At 41.8% G+C, this 14,028-nt stretch overlaps 1 protein-coding gene across 6 annotated transcripts in view; it reads left to right on the top strand.

Moving 5' to 3' along the window:
* The window catches only part of sfi1 (SFI1 centrin binding protein), a 151,414-nt gene that overhangs the window by 85,033 nt on the left and 52,353 nt on the right, over positions 1-14,028 (top strand). For all 6 annotated transcript variants that reach the window (XR_005944702.1, XM_041202035.1, XM_041202037.1 and 3 more), the window contains 4 exons: positions 5,272-5,432; positions 6,910-6,984; positions 7,713-7,787; positions 11,958-12,134. Coding sequence is in view for 5 of the 6 variants with exons in the window: in XM_041202035.1 (XP_041057969.1) it covers positions 5,272-5,432; positions 6,910-6,984; positions 7,713-7,787; positions 11,958-12,134 (488 nt within the window). In the remaining variant the exon portion in view is untranslated. The remainder of the gene's footprint in view (positions 1-5,271; positions 5,433-6,909; positions 6,985-7,712; positions 7,788-11,957; positions 12,135-14,028) is intronic.

Below are 14,028 nucleotides of genomic sequence, written 5' to 3'. Positions count from 1 at the left end.
ATAGGGGATTCTTTAGGCACGGGAACAGATAGGTGCTACTGTGGCAGTCCATATGACTCCAGGATGATGTGTTGCCTGCCTGGTGCCAGGGTCCGGGATGTCATTGAATGGCTGCAGGGCATCCTGAAGGGGGAGGGTGATAAGGCAGAGGTCATGGTACACGTTGATATCAATGACATAGGTAGAAAGAGGGGTGAGGTCTTGCATCAAGAATTCAGGGAGTTAGGCAGTAGGCTAACAAGCAGGACCTCTCGGGTTGTAATCTCTGGATTACTCCCAATGCCACGTGCTAGTGAGCACTGAAATAGGAGTATAGCGCAGATGAATATATGGCTTAAGAGTTGGTGCAGGAGGGAGGGTTTTAGATTCCTGGATCACTGGGACCGTTTCTGGGGAAGGTGGGACCTGTACAAACGGGACGGTCTACATCTGAACCAGAGCGGGACTAACATCCTTGCAGGCGGGTTTGCTAGTGCTGTTGGGAGGAGTTTAAACTAATTCAGGGGGAGGGGACACAGAATGTTAGCAGATTAGGAACACATCATAATACAGTAAAACATTCAAGTCAGAAGGGAGTACAGCTGCATTAAGTTTCAAGGGAGTAAGGCAAGGCTGGATGGCCTCTACTTTAACGCCAGGAGCATTACAAGTAAAATGGGTGAGTTAAAGGTGAGGATTGACACATGGAATTGTGCTATAGTAGCCATCACAGAGATGTGGTTGAGGGAAGGGCAGGATTGGCAGCTCAACATTCCGGGATATAGAATCTTCAGGGGAGGGGGTAAAAGAGGAGGAGGCATTGCATTATTAGTTAAGGAGTCAGTTACTGCAGTAAGGAGAGATGATTTCTTGGAAGGGGCATCGAATGAAGCTTTGTGGGTAGAGCTTAGGAATAAAAAAGGCGCTGCCACATTGTTAAGTGTTTGTTACAGACCCCCAGATAGTCAGCAGGAAATTGAGGAGCAAATATGTGCACAATTTGCGGAGGTGTGTAAAAACAATAACAATAGGGTAATCATATTCGGTGATTTCAACTTTCCCAATATTACTTGGGACAGACATAGTGTTAAGGGCTTGAATGGAGTGGATTTCTTGAAATGTGTACAGGAGAACTTTTTAGGTCAATATGTAGAGGGCCCAACAAGGGACGGTGCAGTGCTGGACCTAATTCTGCACAATGAAGCTGGACAGGTGGCTGAGGTGGTGGTGGCGGATCATTTTAGTGATAGCGACCACAACATGGTACAATTTAAGCTTGTTATGGACAAAGAAATAGACAAATTGCAAAAAAATGTTTTGGATTGGGGGAGAGCTGATTTTAGTAAAATAAGGCAGGATCTGGCCAAGGTAGATTGGGAACAGCTACTTGTGGGGAAATCTACAGAAGAGCAGTGTGGGGTATTCAAAAAGGAAATGGGGAGGGTACAGGCTCACCATGTTCCCTCTAGGGTGATAGGAAAGAGTAACAAGCCCAGAGAACCATGGATGACCAGAGATATTCAGGATACGATGAGAAGGAGAAGAGGCTTTTGGCAAGTACAAGGGGAGCAAATTAGCAGAGGCATTAGTGGAGTACAGACAGTGCAGGGTGTAGTTTAAGAAAGCAAGTAGGAGAGCAAAGAGGGGATATGAGAAAGCTCTGGCTGGTAAAAGTAGGGAAAATCCCAAGATATTCTATAAGTATATCAATGGGAAGAGGATAACTAGGGAAAGAGTAGGGCCCATTAGGGACCAAGGGGACAATCTTTGGATGGAGCCAGAGGACATCGGTAGAGTGTTGAACGAATACTTCACATCCGTCTTCACCCAAGAGAAATGAGGATGAAGGCATTGAACTCGGGGAGAGAGACTGTGAGGTTCTTGAGCAAATTGATATGGGGAGTGACAAGGTATTGGAGGTGTTGGCAGGCTTAAAAGTGGACAAATCTCCAGGTCTGGATGATTTGTGTCCCAGACTGCTGAGGGAGGCAAGGGAGGACATCGCAGGAGCTCTGACGCAAATTTTTAATTCCTCTCTGGCCACGGGGGAGATATCAGAGGACTGGAGAACAGCTAACGTGGTTCCGCTATTTAAGAAGAGTTGTAGACATAAGCCAGGGAACTACAGACCAGTGAGTCTCACGTCAGTGGCAGGGAAACTATTGGAGAAAATTCTGAAGGAGAGAATCTATCTCTACTTGGAGAGGCAAGATTTGATCAGAGATAGTCAGCATGGCTTTGTCAGAGGGACATCATGCCTAACAAATTTGATTGAATTTTTTGAGGAGGTGAGCAGGTGTGTAGATGAGGATAGTGCAGTTGATGTAGTTTATATGGATTTCAACAAAGCCTTTGACAAGGTCCCACATGGGAGACTTATAAAGAAGGCAAATACACATGGGATTCAAAATTGGCTTAGTTGTAGGAGACAGAGGGTGATGACAAAAGGCTGTTTTAGTGACTGGAAGCCAATGTTCAGTGGTGTACCACAGGGATCTGTCATTTTTCGATATTCGATATTATTCGTCATTTATATAAACGACATAGATGAGTATGTGGGGGGTAGGATTAGTAAGTTTGTGGATGACACAAAGATTGGCCGGGTGGTTAACAGTGAGGTTGAGTGTCTTGGGCTACAGGAAGGATATAGACGGGATGGTCAAATGGGCAGATAAGTGGCAGTTGGAACTTAACCCTGAAAAGTGAGGTGATACACTTTGGAAGGAGTAATTTGACAAGGAAGTATTTAATGAACGGCATGACACAAGGAAGTTCTGAGGAAGAAAGGGACTTTGGCGTGTGTGTCCATAGATCTCTGAAGACGGAGTGGCACGTTAATGGGGAGGTGAAAAGAGGATATGGGACACTTGCCTTTATCAATCGAGGCATAGATTACAAAAGTAGGGAGGTCATGTTGGAGTTTGTATAGAACCTTGGTGAGGCCACAGCTGAAGTACTGCGTGCAGTTCTGTTCGACACATTATAGGAAAGATGTGATTGCACTGGAGGGGGTGCAGAGGAGATTCACCAGGATGTTGCCTGGGATGAAACATTTAAGTTATGAAGAGAGGTTGGATAGACTTGGGTTGTTTTCATTGGAGCAGAGAAGACTGAGGGGCGACCTGATCAAGGTGTACAAGATTATGAGGGGCATGGACAGGGTGGATAGGGAGCAGCTGTTCCCCTTAGTTGAAGGGTCAGTCATGAGGGGACACAAGTTCAAGGTGAGGGGCAGGAGGTTTCGGGGGGATGTGAGCAAAAACATTTTTACCCAGAGGGTGGTGACGGGCTGGACTGCACTGCCTGGGAGGGTGGTGGAGGCGGGTTGCCTCATGTCCTTTAATAAGTACCTGGATGAGCACTTGGCATGTCATAACATTCAAGGTTATGGGCCAAGTGCTGTTAAATGGGATTAGGTAGGCCAGGTGTTTCTCATGTGTTGGTGCAGACTCGATGGGCCGAAGGGCCTCTTCTGCACTGTGTGATTCTGTGATTCTAGTAGCGGAACATTTAGGAAGCCATAATCAATATAGTCAACATGGTTTTATGAAAGTGTAATAGTGTTTGACAAATTTATTACAGTTCTTTGAGAATGTAACAAGCAGGATTGATAAAGGAAACCATTGGATGTAGTGTATTTGGATTTCCAAAAAGGATTTGATAAGATGCCACATAAGGTTACTACACATGATATTCAATAACAAATTAAAAGATGGGATAGAAAGCCATATATCCAAATTTTCTGTTAATGCCAGGATAGGCATATAGATGAAAGCATAAAATTACAGAGAAATATTGATAGATTAAGTGAATAAGCACTACACGATAGCAAGGATGTATTGACTTCGGAGTAAGTGCAGCATAGATTAACTAGAATGATAAAAACAAAAAACTGCGGATGCTGGAAATCCAAAACAAAAACAGAAAAACCTGGAAAAACTCAGCAGTCTGGCAGTATCAGTGGAGAAGAGCAAAGTTCTGTTGAAGGGTCATGAGGACTCGAAACGTCAACTTTGCTCTTCTGTGCCGATGCTGCCAGACCTGCTGAGTTTTTCCAGGTATTTCTGTTCTAACTAGAATGATTACAGAGATAAAAACAAAAAACTGCGGATGCTGGAAATCCAAAACAAAAACAGAATTACCTGGAAAAACTCAGCAGGTCTGGCAGCATCGGCGGAGAAGAAAAGAGTTGACATTTCGAGTCCTCATGACCCTTCAACACAACTAGTTCTCTCTCTCTCTCTCTCTCTCTCTCTCTCTCTCACCACACACCTTAAACCAGCTTATATTTCAACTCTCTCTTGGACTCGAACTCAAGTTCTGTCGAAGGGTCATGAGGACTCGAAACGTCGACTCTTTTCTTCTCCGATGCTGCCAGACCTGCTGAGTTTTTCCCTGTAATTCTGCTTTTGTTTAAGAGAAATGTCTCATACGCATTCAGGGGAGCTTTCGTAATCAACATGTCTCCAGTGTAACAAAGAAAGAGGCAGTGCTGAACCTCGTTCTGGGAAATGAAGTAGGGCAAATTTTATGTGTTACAGTAGAAAACAATCTAGCAAACAGTGACCACAACATAATTTAGTTTAAAGTAATTATGGAAAGAGACCAGAATATATCGAAGGTAAAGTTGCTCAATTGGATAAATATTGCTGAAAAAAGTGACATGTCTAAGTTTTTGGTCTTGCACTCATCAGGACATCTAGCAAGAATACCAATATAAGGGGAAAAAGTTTATACTGTATGTGAAGAGAGTGCTGATTGCTTGGCAAGTGGCGTTGCCATGGAGAATGTACTAGTGATGGTGACTAGCAGTTAACTGCCAAACATCATTTGAAATTTAATCCAGGCAGCTTGACCCTGATTGGTCAAGGCATTGCCCTGAGGAATGAGTCAAAGAATGGCTGTCACTTATTTTGTTTAGCTGAAAGACCCAAAGGGAAATCTGGGCGGTAGGGGTTGGGCGGCGGCCGGGGGTGGGAGGCACAGGGTGACTGAGACTGGTAAAAAGCAGAACCAAAAAATGACTTCAAAGTCTAGACAAACAATTGACGACTTCCTGATGCCCCAGTTCATACCCAAGAAACTAGTCAAGATAAATTACAGCAGCTCCTGGATGTGGTGTTGGAGTGACAAGCTATGATGTTGACTGATTTGTATCATGCCCTACATTACAGAGTTGTGTAAAATCTTCAGAACAGTTGGTGCTTTAGGACCATCCCATCTTCAAGGCTGATTTTATTCTTTTTTCCTATTGAGCAGAGATGATGATTTATTTATTTTCACCTGCCCTAGTTCGGCTGCAGCATGTGTTTTCCCACTGGAAGCAGCTCAGTCAAAGTTCAGTAACTCAACAAGGCAAAATGGAGGCTGCTGCCCAACATTGTGGACAGAAGATGATGATGAAATGCCTGTTGTCCTGGAAGCAGCATCATGCCCATTGTTTGAGGGCAGTGGTGAGTACAATAAAACTGTGCTTGGAACAACAGGTACAGGCCAAATTAAAGGGAACCTGGAAACAATACTAAATAACATGGTCATAATTTGGGATTAAAAATTCAACTTCCCTTTTCCCATTGGGAATGTTTTCTGAGTTAATTTCTAAATTATTTCTTCTTTGACCAGCTGACCTGTTACTTCCTCACTGATGGCCTGTTGGCTGTAGACTACCAGCAGCTCATCTAACTGAAGGCATAGCGTATTTTTCATTTGTAGCATAAGCTACAAAGCTCTTCAGAAATTTCATGGAATGCTTTTAGCATGCTTTCTTTTTTTGTTTCCAGTTTTCTCTCTGAAGAGGATTAGCCATCCTGGGGTATGATTTAACAGACATTGGCAGTCACCATCTCCAACCGTGAGCCTGTGTTATGTATTTAGCAGTATTGAGGAGAGGCATCTTCATAACTTAAGCCCCAGGCTCTGCTCAGTTGATGTCCATACTGGGCTCGTTGGCTTAAGCTCTCCAAAGGCCAGGGACAGGCAGGCCAGATTTTGTTTCTGCCTGCCTGATGCATTATGTTTCTGCTGGGTCACTTAACCCCAAGTGTTGCAGATCAGCTACAGAGTTGCACAAATGATATCCATGATGAGCTTGTGGATTGGATTATCAAACTGGCCAGCTGCAGGGTGCTGAATTGTAAGCAGAGTTGTGAAAAATGAAATTACTCATTGGCATATTGTAGCTAATAATAGTAACAGCCTCCTTGTAGTCTTAACCAGTGCAGTCTGTGCATGCTCAGAAGAGTCAAAATAATGTTGTAACTATGCCACCTTATTCACAGCAGCACAGTAATTAATCATCAAAGTTTCTTGTCGAAGAGTTTTAACCTCTGCTCCTGACATTTTCACGGTTCCATGTAACTATCAACCCTCCAGCCCCTAAGCTAAGAAATGGGGAAAAATAATCATGTGTTTGATCACTATCCAGAAATGTGCCATTTATGGAAAGGAGAAAAAACTTCTAATTATCTGGCATCTTTCATGTCGCAAAGCACTTCATAGCCAATGAATTGACCTTGAAATGAAGGCTCATGCAGCAGCTAGTTTGCATGTATGGAAATTCCAAAATAGCATTGTGATAAAGAGCCAGTTCTTCTGTTGAATGAGGGATAAATGTTGGCCAGGACGCCGGCAGAAATTGCGCTACTCTTCCACAAATAGTGTCATGGGATGTGGATTTGATCCAAGTGGGATTGGGAATGCCTGCAATATCCTTCATTGCTGAATAGTTTGGTGGCATTATGTGGGTTTATACATGAAGAATAGCCACTTGACAGTTGCATGCATCTGTGAAACTGTTTGCCACTAAGAAGGAAAGGGAGAAAGCTTTCCCATGTTTTTGACCTATGATATCTTATGGTAATGATTTTCATTGTGCTTGCCTGTATTGTAAAAGAGACAGATGCAAATTTTTTGTTCTTGGTTGTTTTCCAGTTGTTACAGAGACAAGGAGATTGGTTTCAAGCACAGCGACTTTGTAGATGCTACTTCACAAACTGGAAAGTAAAAGTAAGAAGTAAATAGGATACTTCATATGCATGGATTTCATTCATCCCTTACGTTTATCTGAGTTTAATTTAAGCAACATAGTAACACACCAATCTGCTCCAAAAGTTCAGATAATCCTGCAATTTGCCTTTTTGCTCCCTCCCTATTTCCATTCTGTCTACATTTGACTGCTATTGTTTGGAGCCTCTTGGCCACTGATTCTTCAGTTACAGTCGATTCTGTTGAAAGGATTAGTTCATGGGTACAACTCGGTGCTGCCACTAATTTTTAAGGAAGTATCCATCCCTTTCTGATTCTGTCTACATTGAGTCTGGAGAAACAGTGAAGCATGAACAAAAGGAAATAATCAGCCATGGTTTCCACCCCTGATCCTCTAACCTGGGCTTAGGTGTACAGGAAAGGAAAAAATTGGACTTGGTGCAATGTTCTTTCTGCCTGCTTGGTGGAATAGCTTGCCAACACTTGCCAAGGCATGCACAGGAAGAAAAATTTCTATTTGGGTGATATACCTGGTGAGTCACTTTCCTCAGACAAGCAAAACTTGCCTTGCTGATAAACATCTTGCCCTTTCCTTCTCTTCACTCAGAGATAAACGATAGGGAAAGTAGTCAGAACACAGTAGAATGAAGACTGCATTGAATTTATATGTATATTACTAGCTTTTCTCTCACAGCACACCTCTGCAGTTCATACAAAATCTCATTTGATTTACTTCATTTTGCCTGCAGCTGTTGGCAAAACATTGCGAGGACAAGCAGACTGCAATAGCTTTATGGCATTGGTCTCTCTCACTTCAGGAGAAGGTAAGAGACAACAAGAACTAAACTTTTAATTCCCATCTAAACTTTCACAAACATGAGTCTAATTTTCTCCATCGCATTCGAAACACGGGTTATAATTAGAAGGTGAGTATATATGGCAAGTGACAGCACTTGTTTACCACCATGGGTAATCTTCAGTAATGCTCCAGTGGGATTATTGCAGGACTCTGACCCACTGACAGTAAATGCTGATCAGCTGGATCATGGAACAAGTTAAACTGGAACAAAACTGATTGCTACTGATAACCTTCAGGCAAGATGTGAACACTCCGTTTACAATAATGAATGTTATAAAAACTGGAGGTGCCAGGCGGAACTCTGGATGAAGAACAAAGACAGCAACAGCGCCCATGCAAAAGCTACCACTTGCTGTATCAAAAGTGCATTGGTTTTAAGAGCACTTCTTGGTACAGTAGATGATCTATAAGTTTGAAGTTCTGGGGGAAAAAAGCATTGAAACTGTTCAACACTCTACCCTAAACATTTCTCACCTTCTAGATTGCTGATTTCATGTCGTGGGGGCACCATATTATTGAGCAGTTGGGATGTTGGGGACCATGCTTTCAGCTGCTGCCTCCTCCCTCCTGTTAGTGAGTTTCCCTTTTAGTCTCTTTTCAAGGTAGAGCAACTCAAATTCTTTCTGTTCTGTCTGGTCCTTAACCTCTTCCAAGGAGTTGAAAAAGTTGACTGCACTATCCTGCAGCATTGTCTCTCTTTTGTCCCATTCTGTAGTCCAACTTGACACTATCCAAATTTAGCCATCAACAGCATCTCTTCCTACTGCTGCAAGTTACCTCTGAATCAATACAATGCTTCCTGTTAGCCCTAAACGACATGATTTGCAGATAAGCTAGGAAATTTATCTATAGCAGTTCTGCACATGGCTTGCACTTGTCACATCTCTCCTTTCAAATGTTATGCTGATTTGCTATGAACCTGATTTGCAATACTGATGAAGAGCAATCGAACCCGCAGTATTTTTGGTTTTAGACAAGGACACCATAGTGATTTTTGTTTTCTATTGGATTGTCCTTTGCTATAGCTTCATAGCACTGGTTGTGAGCCTCATTAGATTCATGTAATATAAAACTCTGTCGCTTTTCTGCTCAACGGTCTTTAATTTGGACCCCTGTATAGTGTACTTTAGGTAATATTGGTCCTCTGCACTTACATAACTCTACCATAGCACTTATCCATATTAAATGACAGTTGCTAGGCCCAGGCCCTTCCCTCAATGCATCTTGATATGACTAGGCATTTTTCTCATCCAAGGTCCTAACATTCGCAGATCTTTTTATTGTTTGTGAACCTGCAGATAGTCCTTCCAGTATCTTTATATAGATTGTTAACATAGACTGTGAAGAGTTTCCAGCCTAACGCTGATCCCTGTAAGACTCTCCTAGTAACTGGTCTCTGTAGAGAACCACTACCATTAATAAAAACCATCTCACTTTGAGAATACAACCAGTTCTTAAGCTAACCTGAGACCTGCCTGCCAAACCCACAGGACTGTTTCTTATAGAGGAGTCTATTGTTTGGTAGTTGCTAAAGGCTGTTTGAAAATCCAAGTATGTGACATCAACTGTGATAATGGTAGGTAGAAAGGCTGTGAGATGCAACATCATTTGAAAAATGTGATGTGACTAGTGCAAGCCAAGTTTAGGATTTTTATAGATAAATTTCCTAGTGTAGAGCTTTCACTTCTGGCACAATTGGGAAATCGTACCCAACATGTGTTTAGAATTGTGGTGGTTGTGTCACAGTTCAGGTTTCTGCCAAAACGTCATTTGTATGTTCACAGATAACATCGTCCTTGAACTTTAGCAATTGGGAAGCACAATAGAACACTTTTTCTTTCTATTAGAAGGTATTTCTTGATGTGTTTAAGATAGTAACCTGGTGTAGTTTTATTACCACAGCTGAAAATGAATTTACCTTAAAAAAAAAAGCATTTCAGTAATGGTGGCAAATGCTGGCTTTAAAAAAAATCTATATTGAGTCGTTATGATTTTCATTGGTATGCACAGGCTAGCTTCTTAGTAAATTAAGTATTTTTTTGTATGAAAATATTTTAAAAGGTGCCTGCTAGTGCCTGTGTGTAGAAGAAAATGAGTGCAGCCGAAGAGCCTTCCCCAGCTAGCGCAAAAGGCTTATGGTATCCATTCCTTATTGTGTAACTTCAGCTGCTGACTCAAATCATAAATTCTCTGCCAATTCCTGGCCCCTACTTGCTAATTTGCTTACTAGTTTAAATTACTGCCGAAACCATCTGAATACTTTGCAACAGTCATTTCTATAATGGCAGCAAGCGACTTCCTCGACACTTTGACCCCACGTCTAAAGTAAACATCAAATGATACTACGGCCACCCAAAGTAAAATTCACTATTGCTTCACGGTGTCATGGTTTGACTGCTGGCACCTTGTATATTTCCATCTCAATATTAAGACGTTGTTACTTTTGCTTTACTCCTTTCTGATTTGAAACACTTTCGCACATCCTCTAAGGTGTATGCAGTGGTCAACCTGTGATATAGGACCATGAAGTTATTGTCTATCACAAACCCACCCCTGCTCCTCCTCCAGCCCAGCCCAGGAAATTCATTGTATGTTTCAAATGTCAGTCATGGTCCCGGGGTTTTGGTCAGATCTGAATTTTTACCTTTTACTGACTTGGGAAAGTTTTACACACTTCAATGCTGGGAAAATCCAGAGAGTGGTTGGAATGTGGTGCTTGCTACCTCAAGGAGTAATTGAGCTGAGTCGCAAAGATGTATTGAAGTAGATGCTAGATAAAGACATGAAGGAGAAAAGAACAAAAGGAAAGGTGGATGGGGTTAGATGAAAGGTGGGAGGAGGCTCCTGTAGAATGTAAACAGTGGCATTGAACTATTGGTCTAAAAGACCTGTTTCTGTGCTGTAACTATGTAACATTCATTTACCAGTTAAGTGGTAATACAGCAGCTTGTGAAATGTGAAAAGACTGATATTGCAAGGACATTGTAATTAGTCATTTTCTTTCACTCCTAATTGATTTGTATTGTACAAATTCACCAATAAATCTGGTAGACCCACCATTATGAAATACATCTGCTGAAACCCAGTGAAAGTAGGACAAATTAACCTTCGTTTATATATAAAAAAGAGGAAATTGTGCTCCTCAGTTGCTGCAAGTAATTTGTCTATTGATTGACATGATATGCCCTGGGAATTATATACACCTCAGCTTAATAGTTGCAGGGAAAAGAAAATCTCACTAAATCAGAAAAAAAGCTAGTTTTATAATAAACAGTCAACATGGATTTCAAAAGGGAAAGTCCTGCTTCATTGACCTCATTGAATTTGAAGTGGAAACAGAAAGAGTAGACAAGGGTGATGCAGTAGCTGTAATATATCTATATTTCTATAAGTCCTTTGAGTAGGTACTGTATAATAAATAGTCTAAGGAATAACGTCATACCATGCAGAGTCAGGGCACAATTGGTAGAATGGATAGTTAGCAAGCTGAAAGACAGAAAGCAGAGAGTATGAATGAAGGGACCTATTCAGAGTAGCAGCAGGTGACAAGTGAGTTTCCATATGGATCATGCTGTAGCAAATGTCGTTCACAATTTGCACTAATGGTTTAGATTTTGGAATCAGAAACACAATTTTCTAAAGTTGAGAATGACATCAATTTGTGATAGATAGTCAACACTGCAGAGGAGTGCAACAAATTACAAGAAGATATTAATGACCTTGCAGCATGGGTATGTAACTGGCAAATGAATTTCAATGTATTATATTTTGAGATAAGAAACTTTGGTAAGAAAAATAAGGAAGCCACTTAGTATTGAGAAAATAAAAATCTAAATGAGCGACCTTGTCTGATTGAGACATGAAAGCTCTCAAGTGAAAGATTGGAATACTCGTGCAATAGTAATTCATGCCACTTCACATTGACAGCATTCCTGTTAGCTGCTAGCAACCTCTAATACTAATAATCAAGTATTGCCTTTGCAGAACTTTTATCTTTGTTACTAAATATTGCAATGTGTTAAGCTCCTGATCATATCTTCCCCCAGAGCCTGTTTCGTCTCTGAAGTGAAGAAGCTCAAGTAGTGCTCTTCTTGTAATTAAGGCCTCTATTTTCACCAGCATGTTTCCTTTCCAGGTGTTTGATGCCTGGCTTATGTATGTACAGGAGCGGCACAGGAAAAAGGTACGCATTGCAAAAGCAGTGGAAAGTTATCGCAGTCACCTGCTAAGAACAGGGGTGGCTGCAGTTCTTCATTACACCTCTGACATGATGCAGTTTCGCAGCCAAATTGCAGCTGAGCATCAGATGAAGGTAAGTGTGCCTGAAGCAGAACCCTCTCCCCCCAAGTCCCGCTCTTCCCCCCCGCCTCCTGCTGTGCCTTCTCCCCCTCCCCCTACTTCTCCCCCTCCCCCCTTCTTCTCCCCCTCCCCTTCCCCCCACTTCTTCTCCCCCCTTCTCACTTCTTCTCCCCCTCCCCCCATCCCCCCCACTCTCCCTCTCCTCTTCCCCCCTCTTTCCCCGCCTCTTTTCTCACCCCCCCACCTCCCCACTCTCCCTCTCCTCTTTGTCCCCACCCCCCCCAACTGTCCCCCTTTAGTTCGTGTATCCCCTTAACCAGTGAGGTTTAAGGATTGGAAATTAAGTGGAAATGACTCAGAAAGGGAAGCTTCCATTTATATAGAGCCTTTCCATGACGTATGGAGATCCCAGGAGTGCTTTATAGCCACTGAAGTACTTTTTGAAGTGTAGTCACTGTTATGATGTCAGAAGCACAGAAAGTTCTCACAAACAACAATATAATAGTGATAAGATTATTTGTTTTCCATGGTGTTGGTTGAGGAATAGATATTGAAATGAACACCGGTCCGATAACTCCCCTATTCTTCTTCAAGTAGTGACATGGGACCTTTTAGGTCCACCTGAGAGGGAAGCTGAGGCCTCAGTTTAATGTCTAATCCGAAAGACAGCTCCTCCAACAGTGCAGCCCTTCCTTCGTTTTTGTGTTATATACTATGTATTTCTATATCCTGCACTAGAATATTAGCCTAGGTTTTTGCACTCAAATCTGTAGAATGGGAAGAATGGGCTGAATTTTGCTAGAAAAGTAATGGTAACCTAATGAGGCATGGTGCTATTAATGCACAAATTTGTCAGCAAATTCAGGGGATTAAGAGATGCACTTTTGAGTTGTACTCATGGCCAGACAAACATTTGTCTGTGGATAAATAGAGAGGATAAGAAAGATTGAATTAAGAGAAGGAAAAAAAAAAATTCACAAATTTGAAATTTTTCAAATCTCTAAGAAGCATTTGCTACATGCAGTAATGAGATTGAACTGTTTAAGTTGTTCCCTTTCTTGACCAGAAAGGTTGATTGGTATTGCACTAATAATTGATATGATGCTGAAAAGGATACTGAAGTATAGAAATGGTTCTTAAAGTCATAAATGACATCCTGTGTAATTGTGACAAAGACAAACTATCCCCTTCCTCTTTCCCAATGTGTCTGGAATGTATTGCCTGGAAATGTGGTAGAGGCAGGTTCAATCGAGGCATTCAAGAGGGCATTAGATGATTATTTGAATAGAACAGTGTGCTGGCTTATGGGAAAAGATAAGAAAATGGCACTAAGTCATAATGCTCATTCGTGAGCCGGTGCAGACATGATGGGCCGAAAGGCCTCCTCCTGTACCGTAACAATTCTGTGATTTGATGGACAATTAATGTACAAATACAGCAGGTTCTTAAAAATATTGTGGGGGCTAAGGCCGATGTGCAGTTTTTGCAGAGTGGCATAAGTTGACCAGCAAGTTCTGGAGATTTTCAATTCACAGTTTATTTTTAACCCCTGAATTTGCTGGTCAATTAATGCATTAATGTGCTTTGTTAACATGCATTAATTTTCCACAAGATTTGGCCTATTCCCCTGAGCTAGCATGAACTTCTGGAGTCATCCAATCTAAGCAGATGACTGTTGAAAGAAGACCAGAGATGACACTGTAGGTACCAAAAAGAAGTAGCCACGAATGTGAACCAAAATAGTTGGCATCTTCTTTCCAGTTAAGTTGCCCGGAACCAAGTGAATTCTGTTCTGTTGATAAAGCTCACCAAGCGCAAGGTGGATACTTGGAAGATTAAGAAATCTAATAATTATAACATGTGTTGCTTAATTCTGCCTTTATTAATTTTTAAATCCGTCTCCCTAG

The sequence above is a fragment of the Carcharodon carcharias genome, chromosome 13 (assembly GCF_017639515.1).
Source record: "Carcharodon carcharias isolate sCarCar2 chromosome 13, sCarCar2.pri, whole genome shotgun sequence".
Taxonomy (NCBI): domain Eukaryota; kingdom Metazoa; phylum Chordata; class Chondrichthyes; order Lamniformes; family Lamnidae; genus Carcharodon; species Carcharodon carcharias.
The sequence above is the reverse complement of the archived record's forward strand: the minus strand, read 5'-3'. Positions and strand labels throughout refer to the sequence as shown.